The 21,105-nt window shown below is 40.7% G+C and overlaps 1 protein-coding gene across 5 annotated transcripts in view; it reads left to right on the plus strand.

The window, feature by feature from the left end:
• Window positions 1–21,105, plus strand: part of ALOX5 (arachidonate 5-lipoxygenase) — a 76,870-nt gene that overhangs the window by 23,045 nt on the left and 32,720 nt on the right. For 4 of the 5 annotated variants that reach the window (XM_055275284.1, XM_055275287.1, XM_055275285.1 and 1 more), the window contains exon 4: window positions 19,538–19,660. In XM_055275284.1, the coding sequence (XP_055131259.1) occupies window positions 19,538–19,660 (123 nt within the window). Of the gene's footprint in view, window positions 1–17,951; window positions 18,014–19,537; window positions 19,661–21,105 lie in introns of all 5 variants that reach the window. The other variant, XM_063638046.1, reaches the window with a different exon arrangement.

The following is a 21,105-nucleotide window of genomic DNA, read 5'->3' on the forward strand; positions in this document are numbered from 1 at the left end:
GTCAGGTTTGTCAAAGATCGGATAGTTGTAGATATGCGGCATTATTTCTCAGGGCTCTGTTGTGATGCATTGATCTATGTCTCTGTTTTGGTACCAGTACCATGCTGTTTTGGTTACTGTAGCCTTCTAGTATAGTTTGAATTCAGGTAGCGTGATGCCTCCAGCTTTGTTCTTTTGGCTTAGGATTGACTTGGCGATGCAGGCTCTTTTTTGGCTCCATATGAACTTTAAAGTAGTTTTTTCCAATTCTGTAAAGAAAGTCATTGGTAGCTTGATGGGGATGACATTGAATCTATAAATTACCTTGGGCAGTATGGCCATTTTCACAATATTGATTCTTCCAACCCATGAGCGTGGAATGTTCTTCCTTTTGTTTGTATCCTCTTTTATTTCATTGAGCAGTGGTTTGTAGTTCTCCTTGAAGAGGTCCTTCACATCCCTTGTAAATTGGATTACTAGGTATTTTATTCTCTTTGAAGCAATTGTGAATGGGACTTCACTCATGATTTGGCTCTCTGTTTGTCTGTGATTGGTGTACAAGAATCCTTGTGATTTTTGCACATTGATTTTGTATCCTGAGACTTTGCTGAAGTTGCTTATCAGATTAAGGAGATTTTGGGCTGAGACAATGGGGTTTTCTAGATATACAATCATATCATCTGCAAACAGGGACAATTTGACTTCCTCTTTTCCTAATTGAATACCCTTTATTTCCTTCTCCTGCCTGATTGCCCTGGCCAGAACTTCCAGCACTATGTTGAATAGGAGTGATGAGAGAGGGCATCCCTGTCTTGTGCCAGTTTTCAAAGGGAATGCTTCCAGTTTTTGCCCATTCAGTATGATATTGGCTGTGGGTTTGTCATAGATAGCTCTTATGATTTTGAGATACATCCCATCAATACCTAATTTATTGAGAGTTTTTAGCATGAAGGGTTGTTGAATTTTGTCAAAGACCTTTTCTGCATCTATTGAGATAATCATGTGGTTTTTGTCTTTGGTTCTGTTTACATGCTGGATTACATTTATTGATTTGCGTATGTTGAACCAGACCTGCATCCCAGGGATGAAGCCCACTTGATCATGGTGGATAAGCTTTTTGATGTGCTGCTGGATTCGGTTTGCCAGTATTTTATTGAGGATTTTTGCATCAATGTTCATGAAGGATATTGGTCTGAAATTCTCTTTTTTGGTTGTGTCTCTGCTGGGCTTTGGTATCAGGATGATGCTGGCTTCATAAAATGTGTTAGGGAGGATTCCCTCTTTTTCTATCAATTGGAATAATTTCAGAAGGAATGGTACCAGTTCCTCCTTGTACCTCTGGTAGAATTCGGCTGTGAATTCATCAGGTCCTGGACTCTTTTTGGTTGGTAAGCTATTGATTATTGCCACAATTTCAGAACCTGTTATTGGTCTATTTAGAGATTCAACTTCTTCCTGGTTTAGTCTTGGGAGGGTGTATGTGTCCAGGAATTTATCCATTTCTTCTAGATTTTCTAGTTTATTTGCATAGAGGTGTTCATAGTATTCTGTGATGGTAGATTGTATTTCTGTGGGATCAGTGGTGATATCCCCTTTATCATTTTTTATTGCATCTATTTGATTCTTCTCTCTTTTCTTCTTTATTAGTCTTGCTAGCGGTCTATCAATTTTGTTGATCTTTTCAAAACACCAGCTCCTGGATTCATTAATTTTTTGAAGGGTTTTTTGTGTCTCTATTTCCTTCAGTTCTGCTCTGATTTTAGTTATTTCTTACCTTTTGCTAGCTTTTGAATGTGTTTGCTCTTGCTTCTCTAGTTGTTTTAATTGTGATATTAGGGTGTCAATTTTGGATCTTTCCTGCTTTCTCTTGTGGGCATTTAGTGCTATAAATTTCCATCTACACACTGCTTTGAATGTGTTCCAGAGATTCTGGTATGTTGTGTCTTTGTTCTTACTGGTTTCAAAGAACATCTTTATTTCTGCCTTCATTTCGTTATGTACCCAGTAGTCATTCAGGAGCAGGTTGTTCATTTTCCATGTAGTTGAGCAGTTTTGAGTGAGTTTCTTCATCTTGAGTTCTGGTTTGATTGCACTGTGGTCTGAGAGACAGTTTGTTATAATTTCTGTTCTTTTACATTTGCTGAGGAGAGCTTTACTTCCAACTATGTGGTCAATTTTGGAACAGGTGTGGTGTGGTGCTGAAAAAAAATGTATATTCTGTTGATTTGGGGTGGAGAGTTCTGTAGATGTCTATTAGGTACACTTGGTGTAGAGCTGAGTTCCATTCCTGGGTATCCTTGTTAACTTTCTGTCTGGTTGATCTGTCTAATGTTGACAGTGGGGTGTTAAAATCTCCCATTATTATTTTGTGGGAGTTTAAGTCTCTTTGTAGGTCACTCAGGACTTGCTTTATGAATCTGGGTGCTCCTATGTTGGGTGCATATATATTTAGGATAGTTAGCTCTTCTTGTTGAATTGATCCCTTTACCATTATGTAATGGCCTTCTTTGTCTCTTTTGATCTTTGTTGGTTTAAAGTCTGTTTTATCAGAGACTAGGATTGCAACCCCTGCCTTTTTTTGTTTTCCATCTGCTTGGTAGATCTTCCTCCATCCCTTTATTTTGAGTCTATGTGTGTCTCTGCACGTGAGATGGGTTTCCTGAATACAGCACACTGATGGGTCTTGACTCCTTATCCAATTTGCCAGTCTGTGTCTTTTAATTGGAGCATTTAGCCCATTTATATTTAAAGTTAATATTATGTGTGAATGTGATCCTGTCTTTATGATGTTAGTTGGTTATTTTGCTCATTAGTTGATGCAGTTTCTTCCTAGCCTCCATGGTCTTTACAATTTGGCATGCTTTTGCAGTGGCTGGTACCGGTTGTTCCTTTCCATGTCTAGTGCTTCCTTCAGGAGCTCTTGTAGGGCAGGCCTGGTGGTGACAAAATCACTCAGCGTTTACTTGTCTGTAAAGTATTTTATTTCTCCTTCACTTATGAAGCTTAGTTTGGCTGGATATGAGATTCTGGGTTGAAAATTCTTTTCTTTAAGAATGTTGAATATCGGCCCCCACTCTCTTCTGGCTTGCAGAGTTTCTGCCAAGAGATCAGCTGTTAGTCTGATGGGCTTCCCTTTGTGGGTAACCTGACCTTTCTCTCTGGCCGCCCTTAACATTTTTTCCTTCATTTCAACTTTGGTGAATCTGACAATTATGTGTCTTGGAGTTGCTCTTCTCGAGGAGTATCTTTGTGGCTTTCTCTGTATTTCCTGAATCTGAATGTTGGCATGCCTTGCTAGATTGGGGAAGTTCTCCTGGATAATATCTTTCAGAGTGTTTTCCAACTTGGTTCCATTCTCCCCGTCACTATCAGGTACACCAATCAGACATAGGTTTGGTCTTTTCACATAGTCCCAAATTTCTTGGAGGCTTTGTTCGTTTCTTTTTATTCTTTTTTCTCTAAACTTCTCTTCTCGCTTCATTTCGTTCATTTCATCTTCCATCGCTGATACCTTTTCTTCCAGTTGATTGCATCGGCTACTGAGTCTTCTGCAATCTTCACGTAGTTCTCGAAACTTGGCTTTCAGCTCCATCAGCTCCTTTAAGCCCTTCTCTGCATTGGTTATCTTAGTTATACATTCATCTATTTTTTTTCAAAGTTTTTAACTTCTTTGCCATTGGTTTGAATTTCCTCCTGTAGCTCAGAGTAGCTTGATCGTCTGAAGCCTTCTTCTGTCAACTCGTCAAAGTCATTCTCCATCCAGCTTTGTTCCGTTTCTGGTGAGGAACTGCGTTCCTTTGGAGGAGGAGAGGTGCTCTGCTTTTTAGAATTTCCAGTTTTTCTGCTCTGTTTTTTCCCCATCTTTGTGGTTTTATCTACTTTTGGTCTTTGATGATGGTGATGTACAGATGGGTTTTTGGTGTGGATGTCCTTTCTGTTTCTTAGTTTTCCTTCTACCAGACAGGATCCTCAGCTGCAGGTCTGTTGGAGTTTGCTAGAGGTCCACTCCAGACCCTGTTTGGCTGGGCATCAGCAGCGATGGCTGCAGAACAGCGGATTTTCGTGGACCGCAAATTCAGCTGTCTGATTGTTCCTCTGGAATTTTTGTCTCAGAGGAGTACCTGGCCGAGTGAGGTGTCAGTCTGTCCCTACTGGGGGTTGCCTCCCAGTTAGGCTACTCGGAGGTCAGGGACCCACCTTAGGAGGCAGTCTGCACATTCTCAGATCTCCAGCTGCGTGCTGGGAGAACCACTACTCTCTTCAAAGCTGTCAGACAGGGACATTTAAGACTGCAGAGGTTCCTGCTGTCTTTTTGTTTGTCTGTGCCCTGCCCCCAGAGGTGGAGCCTACAGAGGCAGGCAGGCCTCCTTGAGCTGTGGTGGGCTCCACCCAGTTCGAGCTTCCTGGCTGCTTTGTTTACCTCAGCAAGCCTGGGCAATGGCGGGCGCCCCTCCCCCAGCCTTGCTGCCACCTTGCAGTTTGATACCAGACTGCTGTGCTAGCAATCAGCGAGACTCCGTGGGTGTAGGACCCTCTGAGCCAGGTGCGGGACACAATCTCCTGGTGTGCCGTTTTCCAAGCCCATTGGAAAAGCGCAGTATTAGGGTGGGACTGACCCAATTTTCCAGGTGCCGTCTGTTGCCCCTTTCTTTGACTAGGAAAGGGAACTCCCTGACCCCTTGCACTTCCCGAGGGCGGCAATGCCTCGCCCTGCTTCAGCTCTCGCACGGTGCACTGCACCGACTGTCCTGCACCCACTGTTTGGCACTCCCTAGCGAGATGAACCCGGTACCTCAGATGGAAATGCAGAAATCACCCATCTTCTGTGTCGCTCACGCTGGTAGCTGTAGACCGCAGCTGTTCCTATTCGGCCATCTTGGCTCCACTCTGACATGATCTTATATATAGAAAATCTGAAGGCATTCGCCAAAAGAAACTATTAGAACTAATAAACCACCAAGGTTGCAAGATACAAGATAATCAATTGTTTTTCTATACATTAACAACCAACTATGTGAAAATAAAAGTAAGAAAAAGTTCAATTTACAATAGCATCAAAAACAATAAACATTTATGAATAAATTTAACAAAGTAGTCTGAGACTTGTACAATGAAAGTACAAAACATTGTTTAACATAATTAAAGAAGATCTAAATAGGTTGAAAGACATTTCATGTTCATGAATCAGAGGACTTGATTTTGTTAAAATGGCAATACCCCACAAAGTAATGTACAGGTTCAACACAACCCTTATCAAAATTCTAGCTGATTTCTTTGCAGAAATTGACAAGCTGTCAATTCTGCAAATTCATATGGAAATGGAAGGGACCCAGAATAGCCAAAACAATCTTGATAAAAAGAAAACAAAGATGGAGGACTTGCACTTCTCAATATCAAAATTACTACACAGCTATGGTATTCAAGACAATGTGATATTGGCATAAGGATAGATATATGGATCAATGAAATAGGCTTGAGAAATCCAGAAATAAGCCCTTACACTTATGGCCAATTAATTTTTGACAGAAGCAGCAAGACAGTTTAACAGAGAAAGAATAGTCTTGTCAACAAATGGTCCTAGCAAAACTGGATAGTCACATGCAAAAGAATGAAGTTGGATCCTTAGCTCACACCATATACATAAATTAACACAAAATTTTTTTTACACAAAATGGGTCAAATACCTACCAAAATGTGAGAGCTAAAACTATAAAACTTTTTTAAGAAAACACAGGAGTAAACCTTCATGACTTTGGATTTGACAAAGGACTCTTGATATTGCACCAAAAGCATCAGCAACAAAAGAAAAATAGATAAAGTGATAAAGTGATGTCATCAAATTTACAAACCTTTATGTTTCAAAGGACACCATCAAGAAAATGAAAAAGATGAACCACGGAATGGAAGAAATATTTACAAATTGTATATCTGATAAGGGTCTTCCATCCATAATTTATAAAGAACTCTTACAACTCAATAAAGACAAATAGTCCAATTAAAAAATGAAAAAAATGAGTCAGGATCTGAATAGATATTTCTCCAAGGACCCCTTAGTCATCTAGGAAATGCAAATCAACACCACAATGAGATACCACTTGATACTCACTAGGATGGCTAGAATCAAAAAATCCGACAAGAACAAGTGTTGACAAGGATGTGGAGAAATCAGAACCCTCTTACGCTGCTGGTGAGAATGTAAAATGGCACAGCTGCTTGGGAAACAGTCTGCTAGCTCCTGACTGTTCAACAGAGAGTTACAGTATGACAGCATTTCCACTCTTAAGCATATTCCCAACAGAAATGGAAACATATGCCCACACAAAAACTTGTACATGCATGATTATAGCAGCATTACCTGTAACTATCAAAAGGTGTACACAACCCAAAAGTCCATTAATGGATGAATGGATAAAATATAGTATATCTATATAATTTGACCATGATAAAAGAATGAAATACTGACACTTGTTACAACATGGATGAATCTCAAAAACATTATGCTAAGTGAAAGAAGCCAGTCACAAAAGATCATATATTGTATGATTCCTTTTATATGAAATTTCTGTACAAGAAAAATCTGTACAGATACAAAGTAGATTACTGGTTGCCTAGGAGCAGGGAATGAGGAATTGGTCGTGGGAGTGACAGCTAAAGGATACAGTGTTCCTTTTGCCGGGGATGAAAGTGTTCTAAAACTGATGGTTGTCCATTGTGTAAAAATTAATACTAAACATCCTTGAATTGAACACTTCAAATGGATAAATTTTATAGTATGTGCATTATATTTCAATAATGCTGCTAGATAAATTTAAAAATTAATTCAAAATGGATGATAGATCTAAAAGTAAAGGCTAACAACCTAACACTCTTGGAAGAAATCATATGAGTAAGTCTTCATAATCTTGGGTTCGGCAAAGCCTCTTAGATATGGCACCAAGAACACAGGCAGCAAAAGAAAGTAGCCAAGTTAGATGTCATTAAAATGTAAAAGATCTGTGCTTCAAAGGACATCATCAATAAAGTGAAAAGACAATCCACAGATCTAAATCATATGTCTGATAAGGGATTTGTATCCAGAATATATAAAGAACTCTGACAACTCAATTTTAAAATATTCTGTACAAATAACCCAGTTTAAAAATTAGCAAAGGACTTAATTAAATAGTTCTCCAGAGAAAATTTGCGAATCTCCAATAAGCACGTGAAAATATGCTCAACATTATTAATCATCAGGAAATTTCAAATCAAAACCACAAGATACAATTTCACACCCACTAAAATGGTTAGAATAAAAAAGACAGATAGTAACAAGTGCTGCCAAGGATGTGGAGAAACTGGAACCCTGATGCTGCTACCGGAATGTAAGATGATGCAGCCACTTCAGAAAATAGTTTAGTGGTTCCTCGAAATCTTAAACCCAGCTACAATATGACCCAGCAATTCTACTCCTAGGCCTCTATCCAAGAATATTGAAACCACATGTCTATACAAAAACTTGTACACACATATTTATAGCACCATTGTTCACAATAGTCAAAAAGTAGAAACAACCTAAATTCCATTAACTGAGGAATGTATAAACAAAATATAGTTTATCCATACAATGGGATATTTTTTGGCATTAAAAAGGAATGAATGCCAGACGCAGAGGCTCACGCCTGTAATCCTAGCACTTTGGGAGGTTGAGACAGGTGGATCACTTGAGGTCAGGAGTTTGAGACCAACCTGGCCAACATGGTGAAACCCCATGTCTACAAAAATACAAAAATTAGCTGGGCATGTTGGTGCATGCCTGTAATCCTAGCTACTCAGGAGGATAAGGCAGGAGAATCACTTGAACCCAGGAGGTGGAGGTCGCAGTGAGCCTAGATCCCACCACTGCACTCCAGCCTGGGCGACAGAGCAAGACTCCATTTCAAGAAAAGAAAAGAAATGAACTATAGACAGATGCCAAACACTGAATGAACTTCAAAAATATGCTAAATGGAAAACTCATTTACGGAAGACTCCATACTGTATGATTCTATCTGTATGAAATGTCCAGAATAGGCAAACCCACAGAGTCAGATTAGTAGGTGAGTAGTTGCGTAGGACTAGGAGTTGGGGAGGGGGAACAAGGAGTGAGTGTTAATGGGTTTGAGGTGTCCTTTGGGGATTAGATTATTTCAGAATTGGGTTATAATGATGGTTATACATACAACTCTGCAAATATATTAAAATATTTCAATAGCATACTTTTAAGGGGTGAATTTAATGGTATGTAAATATATCTCAATGAAGCTTTTTGGAAGATAATAATAATAACACATTACAGAGTGCTTCTCTGGAAATGGATGGCTGATGGGCTGTATCCAGCCTCTACAAGTGCTTGATGGATCATTATTGACTTTTGAGTAAACAGAGATATTCTTCAGGCTTCCCCAGTCCACACCTGTCTGTTGTCTATATCAAGGTTTTCTTCATTTCATTTCCTGCTTTGGCCTCTGGAAACTTTTGAGTCTGTACCTCCTTCCAAGGGAAGGAAGTGGAAGAAATCATTCTACATAGACAGTGAAGTTACCTGGGTTGTGGAGGGGCCTTTGGGAGCCAATATTGTGATACTTTTCTACATATCCCTCAATAGTTGAACTTCTTGCAAGGAATATGTAGTATATCTGGGTTTTTTTTTTAACTCAAAAAAGTAAAAGAAGGAAAATAATATAGAGGCAGAAAAATACCTATTTTCTGTACGAATTATGAATTTTATGAATTTTTTCATAAAAATTCATGTTTAGTTGTTTTCACTTTGTCTTATTCACTTTTTAAAATTTGGGATTGTGCTATATATCCCACTTTGCATCCTCCTTGCTGCCCTTTAGCAGTGTAGCAAAAATCGTTTTCCCATATTTTCAAAATCTCGTCATAAACATTATTCTAGTTTCTATGTACTATTCCATTGGATGGATGCCTCATCATTCACTTAAACACCCAGCTTCCCTGGGCATTTAGGAGGTTTCTAATTTTTGTATTCTTATAAGCAATGTGAAAACCCTTGTATGTGAAATTTGTACGCATTATTAAGTATTTTCCTAGGACAGATGCCCAGATGTGAAATTACCAAATAGTAAAAGTTGTTAGTATACATTGACAAATTTCTCCTCAAAAATCTTTAACCATTTGGGAGGCTGAGGCGGGTGGATCACCAGGTCAGGAGATCGAGACCATCCTGGCTAACACAGTGAAACCCCGACTCTACTAAAAACTACAAAAAATTAGCCGGGCATGGTGGCGGGTGCCTGTAGTCCCAGCTACTCGGGAGGCTGAGGCAGGAGAATGGCGTGAACCTGGGAGGTGGAGCTTGCAGTGAGCCGAGATTGTGCCACTGCACTCCAGCCTGGGTGACAGAGCGAGACTCCGTCTCAAAAAAAAAAAAAAAAAAATCTTTAACCAGTTTTCACAAGCCATGTATGGATCTCTGTTTCACCAAACACTTGCCATAACTGAGCAGTATCTTCATTTTTCTTAATTTTTCTAAGTTGCAACAGCATCTCTCAACCCTGTAGCTCCTTCTTCCCCTATGCCCAGACACCCACTGCTGTCAAGGGGTGAGAAATCCCACACCAAAAACACAATTGCCCCACCTCAGAACTGTCTTTAGTTCCATCCCTGTTTTCATCAAAAACATTCCATGAAACAGAATAAAGAAACAAGAAACAGCCACATGTATGTGGGTACTGGGTCTGTTACAGAGGGCTCGGCTGATGGGTGGCACTGGGCCACTGGACATGCATCTTGAGGATAGGGGCCAGCCACCATGGAGGGCTGAAGGAGAAGGAGAAGAAATCAGACTCCACCTCTTGCCATTCAAGAGACTCAGATTGGGGTTGATTAGACTTAAAAGTTAAAGGCAAAACTGTTAAGACATTTAGACTACAGGTGATTATTCTTCCAGGTCTCAAGCTAAAAGGATTTTTCAAATAAGACTCAGAACATATTAAACACAAAGGAAAAGATTGGTAAGTTTGCCTCCCTCAAGATAAGGACACTGTTCATTGAAAGACACCAGGAGAGAGTGAAGGCAAGTCATGGAGTGACTGACAAGAATTATTCCTAGTATGTGAAGGACCTACAAATCTTTAAGAAGGGGAGTATCATTCACTAGAAAATGGGCAAGAGGTTTGGGTACTTAATGTACAAAATATAAGCAAGTATACAAAAGGTGTTCAGCTTCATTAGGAATCGGGGAAATCAGAAGATCACAGTGAACCGCTGCTCCTACCACACACATGCCCCCCAGATGGGCAACACTTCAACAACTGACAACACCTCAGTATTAAAGAAGATCCAGAGGGCTGGGAACACTCAGATACCGTCGGCAGGAGGACAAGTTGATATGACCTCCATGGAAAACAATTTAGCAATATGTCGTAAAACTGAAGCTACATTATAATCTACGACCCAGAAATCCTATAGTGGGATCCACATTTGTGTGCATGTGCGCCTGGGTACTCACAACAGCATTACTCATGATGGCCAAAAAATGGCAACAACTCAATGTCCAAAAACAGTATAACAGACAAATAAATTGTCAAGGAAAATTCTACACAGCAAGGAAAATCAACAAACTGCTGCTAACATGGACAAACCTCACGACGCAGTGTTGAAGGAAAGAAGCCAGGAGCGTGTCTGGCCAATTCATAACTTTTGGAATTAAATTGTTTAGGGAGGTGTGTCATAGAGGAACCTTAAACAATAACAAGAAAATGACTATCATAAAGCCGAGGATGGTGATGACCGGGGATGGAAGGAGGGTTGATTGGGAGAGGTAGGGGATGACGGTACGGACAATGTTCTGATTTTTTACCTGGATGGTGTTCGTACAGGTGTTTTGTACATTTTTCTGCATGTGTGAGTATGTGTTTGCATACATACATATCCATACATATTTTATATATTCTATTTCCCAATTGAAAAATCAAAAATAAAACTTAAATGCCATTAGCGTCAAGTGTGGGAGAGTAACCTGCTGTGCTGTGGGTCATGTTGAGGGTTTATAAATGTGTGATTTGTTTTAGAGTGTTTGTGCGCAAGCCTCTCGGCTCAGGCACCATATGATGTGTTTCCAGACTTTTATACCTGGTGCAGTGCGCACGTTGTGCTTGAGCTCTGCCTCCCATCCCAAAGGGCTGTTGTTTCTATGCTTCTTCCTTGGCCTCCCTCCCTGTTTCAGCCACCTGTGGGAAAGCCCCTGCAGCCATTCTCAGAGTACTTCTGGCCTGTGAATCTGGGTTAAGATAAAATGCCCGTAAAATTCATTTAATTTGTTATAAGCCACTAACACTTTAGTATGAATTAGTGGGGACCTAATTAGACTTTGCTGTCTACTCATCTAAGATAACACAAACTAGCCCAATTATCTGGGAGCTACTTAACATTATCACAATCTTGCAGCAGGGGGCTTCTGGTGAGATCATTTCCCCCTTTCTTAGATTTAATCATTTTTTTCTTCCTCCTTCCACTCATCTGTCCTTTTCAGAAACCGTCCTTTGCTTCCGTTCAGGAAACACTGAACTTTGCACTGTCTGCACAATCCTGAAGTTCCTTTTTCTCAGAAGATTTATCAGGCTTCTAGATCAGAGTTTGGAAGTAAAGCAATGACTAAGAATAGTCCCCACTATGTCAGAAAGCTGGTGCTTCTTGCAGGCCCTCCTTACTCACTCAGCCACGCAGGGAGAAGGAGAAGCAGACCCAAGTCATAGCCCACAGCTTGTGCTGTCCCACTGTGACCACATCTGTCTGTGTTACATGCACACTCACACACAGCAGCAAATGGCAAAGTATAGGTGTTTGTTAATCGATATAATTTAGTCTAATCATTATGTGACCTGCACTTTTCACTCATCACTAAGTATTGAAGAGGATCTGGTTGACACAGATAGATGTGGTTCATGCAGTTAACTTCTTCATGGCACATCAGTATCTGAATAACCCATGTGCTCGTCCGCTTTCTTGCTGATGGGCATGCAGACTGTCTTTAATTTCTAGCTGTTACAAACCAAGCGACAGGGAGCTTTCTCACACGTCTCTCTGTGCTCTCATGGAAGAGTTACTGTAGGGAATATTCCAAGAAGTAGAGTTGCAGGGTTGCAGACCACATGTGTTTTTAAGCTTTCTAGATATTGCTGATTGTTTTCCAAAGGCATTCTGCCAGCAACTGTTTCTGAGATTCACTGTTCCCCTACATCATCAATACTTCGCATCTTCAGATGTTTTCATTTTTGTGTGTGAAATAGTATCTCATTTATTTTCCCCTTCTTAAACTGCTACTTATTCCTTGCCTTCTGGGAATGCACCATAATTTACTTAGCCATTCGCCTATTCACTGACATTCAGTTCATTTCCCATTTGTAGATGTGTTCGGTTTTTTTGGGTATTGCAGTACAAACAATGCTGCCAGAACCAACCTTGTACAAACATCTTGATGTACTGGTGCTTTAATTAATGGCAGATCCATTTCCAGAGAAATACCGACAAAAATCCTTTCACAAAATTGTGTAGTAATTTACAGTCCTACCAACAGTGTATGAAAAGATACTTTTACCCATCCATACGTTTGTCGGTACCCGATGACCTTGTTTGACAGTCTAAAAATCCCTAAGACCTTGTGGTTGTTTTCGTCTGCACTCCCCTGACCACTAAGTTAAGCATCACTGCATTGCCTATTTATAAGCTTTTTTTCCCTATTGTTCTTTCAATTATTAATCTAAAGGAGCTCTTTCTATATCAGGATAGTATCCATTTGTTACATATGTATAGCATTTATTATTTGTCTTCTGTTGCTTTTGCCACAGGAGATTTTAGTTCTTTATTTTATTAACTATATATTGTTTACATCTATAACTTTTGGGTTTCCTGCTTTGCTTAAGAAAACCCTCTGCATCCCAGTGTTACCCAAATACTTCCCCTGTAATTTTGTCTAATACTTTTATAATTTCCTCTTTGAGTTTAGACCTTTCATTCATCTACTTTTTTTTTTTTTTTTTGAGACATAGTCTTGCTCTGTTTTCTAGGCTGGAGTGCAGTGGCATGATCATGGTTCACTGCTGCCTCAAACTCCCAGGCTCAATCCATCCTTCCACGTCAGCCTCCCAAGTAGCTGGGGCTACAGGCGTGTGCCACCATGCCCCACTCCTGCCACGTGTTTTCATACGTACCTGGGTGGAACTCTCCCGGTAGCATTCGTTCCTGACTTGGATGACAGGGATGATGTCCTTCCTCCTGACTTGGTGATACCCACGGTACAAGCTGGCATAGGATGGCAGTCATGAGCTCTAGATTCGAGTGTCTGGGTTCAACTCACACTTACTGGCACTTTCTCCAGTCTTGTGAAAGTTGTTTAATCTGTCTGTGCCTCAGTTCCCTCATCTGTAAAATGGGGGAAATAACAGTGCCTTCCTTTTAGGGGTTTGAGATAATAGGTTAAACCATGAAAACACAGAGAATAGTAGTAGGCACATAGAAAGCACTGGATAAGTGTTGGCGAGTTTTGTATTATGTACACATAGTTTCTGGGTCGGTTTCTGCACTTTATGTGTTAGCCTATTTTTCTACTCCAGACCCCAGCACCAGCTTTTGGTTATCATAACTTTCTAATAAATGTTAATGTCTGTTTCATATCTCGCTGTTCTTTCTTAAGATTTTCATAATGAGAATTACTTTGAAGTTCACATAACTGTGTTGGCCTTTTAGTGAGATTCAGTCTTTCCATCCAAGAACACAGCGTGTCTTTCCACCTCTCTAGATCCTGTGTCAATGTCCTTCCATAGAATGTCTAGTTTTCTTCATGCAGGTCCTTCACCTTTCTAGGTACTCTACATTTAGCACTTGCTGTTCTGAGTAGGATATTTTTCTGTTTGCAAAAATATTGCTGGGATAAACATAAATTACTTGTTTCTTACATTTACTATGTGTTGGTCCCTTACTGAATTCTTTCATTGGTTCTAATCACTTGTTTTTGTTTGTTTGTTGTTAGTGAGTCTGGTTAGTTAATGTGCTCATATTATCTAAATGTTAATGATTTTGTCTCTTACTTTCCATTATCTACACCACTGATATTCTTTTCTTATTGCATGGCTGGAATTCCCAAAACAAGTAGTGGTAGTAGTGATAAACATCCCTCTCATATTTTTCTTTCTTTGTTTACTATTATATTTGCTATAGTTTTATAATGAATATTCTTTGCTGTATTTAGGAGTTTATTGATTCATTCTAATTTAATTTTTGTTCAGCTGAACGTGTTCAATTAATTTCCTCAGAAGGTCCATGTGTAGTGTAAGATCTGAGTCTGTGCTTGTCCTCCTGTCCCCCTACCCATCCCCTCAGACAAATTCCCCTGCCCTCATTGATGACGATATGAGAGGCTTAGATGACTGTCTAAAAAAAGTCTGTATACACTTCAGTCTTCCCATTTTCAGAATGACAGAGGAGAAATCTAATGACAGTTTGATTATTTCTTTTCCTAGAGTTTCTATCTCCCTCCCTCCCTCACTTTCTTCCTCTCTCGTTCGCTCTCTGCATCTCTTTCCTTCTCTCTCTGTCTGTTTCTCCTGTCTCTTGGACATTTTAAAATTTAATTAGTATATACCTAGGTGTATCTTTTTCCTTTTTTTTTTCCCCCCACCTAGGACTTGTCATTGAGAAAAATGATGAGACAAGTCTCAATCATTTTAGAAGATTTATTTGCGAAGTTTAAGGACGCATGCCCGGGAGACAGCACTATGTCTTTCTCTGAAGGTGATTTTGAGGGCTCCAAATTTAAGCGGGAAAGGGCGGGATATTGAGAAGTACACAATTTTCATGTAAGAGCAGGGCAGGGAAAAATAGTCATTCATGCCTTTCTCTGACTCAGTGAATCTGCATTTTTTTAACATAAGATGACATAAACAAATGAGGCAGAGGAAAAATGCAGGGAGTCTGCATTTTGCATAAGAGAACATAGATAAAGTAAGGCAGGGGAACAATCAGATATGCATTTGTATCTGGTGGGTGACTGCACTTGTAAAGATAAGCTATCAATTTGCATTGCCATGGTGAAATTTTAATGGTTCACTAGGAATTTCCTTGTGAGCAAAATATGGTGGAGACATGTAGCTTTTCATCATAGCCATCTTATTTAGGAACCAAAAGGGGGAGGCAGGTTTGCATGATACAGTTACCAGCTTGACATTTCCCTTTGGCTAAATGGGTTTGGAGTCCTAAAATTTAATTTCCTTTCACAGACTTAAGATATTGAAGTATTTTTCAGCTTAAAGGAGTTCTTTTATTTCTTTGATTTTTTTTCACTTCTCCATATATTACTCTCTCTCCTTTTGGAGCTTTTACTCCTTGCATATTACATCTGTATCTGGCTTTCATGTCTGTTAATGAAAAGAGTCACACTCTGTGAAATATTTGAAAAGATTTATTCTGAGCCAAATATGAGTGACCAGTGGCCCATGATGCAGCCCCAGGAGATCCTGAGAACATGCACCCAAGGTAGTTGGGGTACAGCTTGCTTTTGTATATTTTAGGGAGACATAAGACATCAGTCAATACATGTAAGATGGACAGTGGTTCAGTTTTGGAAAGGTGGGACAACTTGGGGGAGAGGAGCTTCCAGGTCATAGGCAGATTCAAAGAGTTTCTGATTGGCAACTGTTTAAAATAATTATTATCTAAAAACTTGAAATGTCTAGGTTAAGATGAGGGGTTATGGAAACAAAGTTTTTATCATGCAGATGAAGCCTCCAGGTAGCAGGCTTCAGGTAGAATCAATTGTAAATGTTTCTTATCAATCTTAAAGAGTCTGTTCTATCGGGCTTAACGTCTCTGTGTTGATGTGAATGCTGATCAGTTGTGCCTGAATTCCAAGAGGAGGAGAGTACAATGAGGCACGTTTAGCCACCCATTCCTATCATGGCCTGAACTAATTTTTCAGGTTAACTTTGGAATGCCCTTGGCCAAGGGGAGGGTCCATCAGTCAGTTCAGGGGCTTAGAGTTTTATTTTTGGTTTATGTCTCTCATAGCTTCCACTTCTTTGTAGTTTCACCCTGTATTTGGGTTACATGTTCTTCTATTTTGCACAAAGCACTTCCTGGCACATAGTAGGTGCTCCATAATTAGTTGTTGAATGAACACCTTCTCTCTTCTAGGTGTTAATGAGTTTAGCTTAAACTTTTCTCCTTACATATTTTAAATTCAGCCTAAAAGTTTCTCTGTACATAGTGAACTGTAACCTAACTGGACATATAAACAGACTGTCACCTACTCTCATAGCAAGTAACCAAGTCTCAGCAAATCACAGCGGCCAGACTTCAGCCACTCACAGTGGCCAGCTGTTCAAACTGGGCTCAAGTAAGGCAAATGCTGAGCCATCACCAATCTGGCTGTTTCTGTACCTCACTTCCATTTTCTGTACGTCATGTTCCTTTTTCTGCCCATAAATCCTATCCAACTACGAGGCAGCATCAAAGTCACTCTGAGCCTGCTCTGGTTTAGGCATTGCCCGATTCTTGAATTGTTCTTTGCTCAATTAAACTCTGCTAAATTTAATTTGTCTAAAGCTTTTCTTTTAATACAAGAGACCAAACATCTCACAGTGACTATTCTCTTTGTTTCTCTATTGAAGTCTTCATTCAGAAATCATGTTTGTGGTTACAGAAAGTCTTTTTACACTCCAATTATACTAACTGCATCCCCTTAGGATCTCTCTGTCTGTCTCTCTCTCTCTCTCTCTCTCTCTGTCTCTCTTGCTTTCTCTCTCTCTCTTTCTCTCTCTCTCTTATTTTTTTTCCAATAAATTAAATGCCTTTCTACTTCCTTGTTCCTTCTGCCTGGGTGTTCCACTTGGTCTTCCTCAATTGAGTGGGATTCCATCTCCACCAGTTAATGTCTGTGGCCATGCATGCCTTCGGCTCCTGTGCAGGTCAGCCTGTCAGGGTCTCCCAAGCAGCAGTGACCTGCAGTGGAAGGGACATAAACATTTGGTTTCAGGGGGGGCAGTAGTGAACTAGCAAGCAAGCTGTCCTGTCCCCATGTGCTGTGAGGCCATCGTCTTCTAACCACACAAATGGGCCATTTCTGCCCATTGGTGCTGCCACCCTCCACAGACTAGGGCAGGGCATGGGGCAAGAAGGTCTTTTTGGTGCTGAAGAAGTATTCCACATCTGTCCAAGTGGACTATTCACTTAAGAAAACATTAATGCCATTTGCTGGCACAGATGCCCTTGCATGGCTCATTGTTTACATACTGAAAAACATCCAGCTCCACTGAGCTTGTAAAATTAACTAGAGACCTTGAACTGTCCAGGCAAAGAGAAAATCATCAGTAATATTTAAATTGATATGACTAACGATAGCTAACTAATTGATCATTACTACCAGTGAGGCTACTAAGTGGCTCAATTTTAGATATATATTGGAGATGCCTTGAGTCATTTTCCAAAACAAACAAAAAAAATTTGTAGACTTGTCCACATTTTTATCCTTGTTAATATACTATCATTGGCATTAATACAAACAGCAAAAATGGAAGGTTTTCTTAAAGTCTGAGGACGTAGAATATTCTAAATAAACCAACAGTGAGAAATGTAAGGTGCCACATAACAGAAAACACTTGACAAAATGCCTTTGCTGTCAGAAGGATCATATCCGGTCCCTGTTCACTTCTTTTGATCCTAAGGAGAGGCTACTGGGCCAAGAGGACACTGTGACAGTTGGGATTTGGGGAAAGTCAAAGCACAAGATCATATTAAAAGAACTCAGGACTTTTTTATGACCCAAAATCTCGACACTTTACTTTCCTCTCAAAAGAAAATTTTAAAAGGAAGGAGAATTAGGAATATAAATGAAAAAGCTAAAACCCTAAAATGTAAAATTTGGTTTTTAAACAAACACAAAATCATTCTCCCTCCCCAAAGAAATTAACAGGATTTCATTTTGGTTTTGTTACCAGAAAGGGGTCCTGATGCAGACCCCAAAAGAGGGTTCTTGGACCTCCGCAGGAAAGAATTCAAGGTGAATCCATAAAGTGAAAGCAAGTTTATTAAGAAAGTAAAGCAATAAAGAATGGCTACTCCATAGGCAGGGCAGTAGCATGGGCTACTCAACTGAGCATACTTATAGTTACTTCGTGATCATGTGCTAAACAATGACTGGATTATTCATGAGTTTTCCAGGAAAGGGGTGGGCAATTCCAGGAACTGAAGGTTCCTCCCTTTTTTAGACCATATAGGGTAACTTCCTGACATTACTATGGCATTTGTAAACTGTCGTGGCACTGGTGGGAGTGTCTTTTAGCATGCTAATGCATTATAAATAGCATATAATGAGTAGTGAGGATGAACAGAGGTCACTTTCATCACCATCTTAGTTTTGTTGGGTTTTGGCCAGCTTCTTTACCACAACCCATTCTATCAGCAAGGTCTTTGTGCCCTGTATCTTGCATCAGTGTCCTATCTCATCCTGTGACTTAGAATGCCTAACCTCCTGGTAATGCTGCCCAGTAGGTCTCAGCCTTATTTTACCCAGCCCCTATTCAAGATAGAGTCACTGTGGTTCAAATACCTCTGACATTTTCACAATTTAAGTTTAGTCAATAAGTAAACAAAAAGAAAAGCAAAATAAACATTTTTCAAAAACGCAAATGCCCAGTGCCACAGGATAAGTTTCAAGGATGTCAGGATCTGAGCATGTTTACTGGATGCAGTCCATGGCTTGTCTTTGGGGAAGCTGTTTTGATTGTAATAATCTCTAAAGCTGCTATTGGCCAGCAGGTGAGAGAGGGAAGCCTTTTAGCCGTCTGTGCCTGCGTCCCTCTCCCAGGCCACCTGCTGCCTTGTCGTCCTATTGTGAAGGCATAAGAACTGTCCCATTTCCCCAAATGCCACATGCAGGACATGTACGCAGTCCAGGGCACACACTGACCAAGTTGGCAGAATGGTGGATGTCCAGGTTGGGCGTGGCTGGGCAGCCTTAACGCTTTCTTTTTTTTTTTTTTTTTTTTTTTTTCTTTTTTTTGAGACGGAGTTTTGCTCTGTCGCCCAGGCTGGAGTGCAGTGGCGCGATCTCGGCTCACTGCAATCTCCGCCTCCCAGGTTCATGCCATTCTCCTGCCTCAGCCTCTCCGAGTAGCTGGGACTACAGGCGCCCGCCACCACGCCCGGCTAATTAGCCTTAACGCTTTCTACCTCCAGTGACTGCCAAGGCAGGCCTCTACTGTTCAGTGTCACCTCTAGTAAGTGAGGTTTCCCTAGACTACCTTCAGAACTTTTTATGCAGTGGTTCACACCTGTACCACTGTAAGCCCAGTCTCAGGGTTCCCACTCTGATGCTCAAGGCACAGCAAAGTTGGTGCTGCTGGACTTTGGAAGAGGTCCCAGAACCTTACTGGACACAGGGTCAGCCTATGATGTGTTGACTTTATTTTGGGTACATCAATCTCCCCGTGTAACATCGTCTGACAGTGTGGGCGGCCCTCAGCTGAGGGAGCAGACCAAAGGCCAGCATTTAACTCAATTTCTTCTCCTTTCTCATGCTCAGATGGATGGAGTGGAACCCTGGCTTCCCCTTGAGCATTGATGCCAAATGCCACAAGGATTTACCCCGTGATATCCAGTTTGATAGTGAAAAAGGAGTGGACTTTGTTCTGAATTACTCCAAAGCGTAAGTTTACGAGAACTGAGGGACTCTGGGCAGCCAGTGGCTGGTGCTGGGGGTTGGACCCTCACTCCTTTCTTCATGGGGTCCTTGGGTTGGGGGAACAGCCTAGGTGAGCCAAATGCTTTGATGATACGTTGGCCATAGAGTGGATTCTCAATGCACAATTGCAGGACAACTGGTATCTTTAAAAAAGTCACGACCTAGAGGACTCCAGACACCAGACATACATGTGTTTTTGGCCCAAAGCAGGGGTCTTCAGTTGGAATGCCTCCTCCCCATCCATATCTCATCCTCTCTATGGCCACTTCAAAGTTGTGAAGGCTTTGTGTCCAGGCTGTCACCAAGATGGCAGGTGCTATGGTAAGAATGGCCAAATTGCCAGTGCTGATCCCAGGACATATGTCCCCTGTTCCTCCGTCACAACCCCACAAAGGAGCCACAGTCATCATCCCCATTTTACAGCTGAGGAACTGAGGAATACGGAGGTTGACTACCTTCCTTGCCCAAGGCCCCCAGCTTATAAATGGCAGAGATATAGGTTCTGTGCACCTTTGTTTCATCTGAATGTCCGCAGGGCCTTTTAAAGCTTGCCCAGGCTATCAAGAGACTCTAGGCTGCTTGTTAAACATATGAATCCCCCAACCCTACCCCAGGGCTACTGAGTGTAGGGGTCCTTAAATCTGCACATTGACCATGTAGGGAATTTTAAAAATCATGTCAGTTTGGCGAAACTATTCCAATCAATAGAAAAAGAGGGAATCCTCCCTAACTCATTTTATGAGGTCAGCATCATCCTGATACCAAAGCCTGGCAGAGAAAACAAAAAAGAGAATTTTAGACCAATATGCCTAATGAACATCAATGCGAAAATCCTCAATAAAATACTGGCAAACCGAATCCGGCAGTACATCAGAAAGCTTATCCACCACGATCAAGTGGGCTTCATCCCTGGGATGCAAGGCTGGTTCAACATACGAAAATCAATAAATGTAATCCAGCATGCAGACAGAACCAACGACAAAAACCACGATTATCTCAGTAGATGCAGAAAAGGCCTTTGACAAAATTCAACCCTTCATGCTAAAAATTCTCAATAAATTAGGTATTGATGGGATGTAGCTCAAAATAATAAGAGCTATTTATGACAGACCCACAGCCAATATCATACTGAATGGGCAAAAACTGGAAGCATTCCTTTGAAACCTAGCACAACACAGGGATGCCCTCTCTCACCACTCTTATTCAACATAGTGTTGGAAATTCTGGCCAGGGTAATCAGGCAGGAGAAAGAAATAAAGGGTATTCAGTTAGGAAAAGAGGAAGTCAAATAGTCCCTGTCTGCAGATGACATGATTGTATATTTAGAAACCCCATCGTCTCAGCCCAAAATCTCCTTAAGCTGATAAGGGACTTCAGCAAAGTCTCAGGATACAAAATCAATGTGCAAA

The sequence above is a fragment of the Symphalangus syndactylus genome, chromosome 4, assembly GCF_028878055.3.
Source record: "Symphalangus syndactylus isolate Jambi chromosome 4, NHGRI_mSymSyn1-v2.1_pri, whole genome shotgun sequence".
NCBI classification, from domain to species: Eukaryota; Metazoa; Chordata; class Mammalia; order Primates; family Hylobatidae; genus Symphalangus; species Symphalangus syndactylus.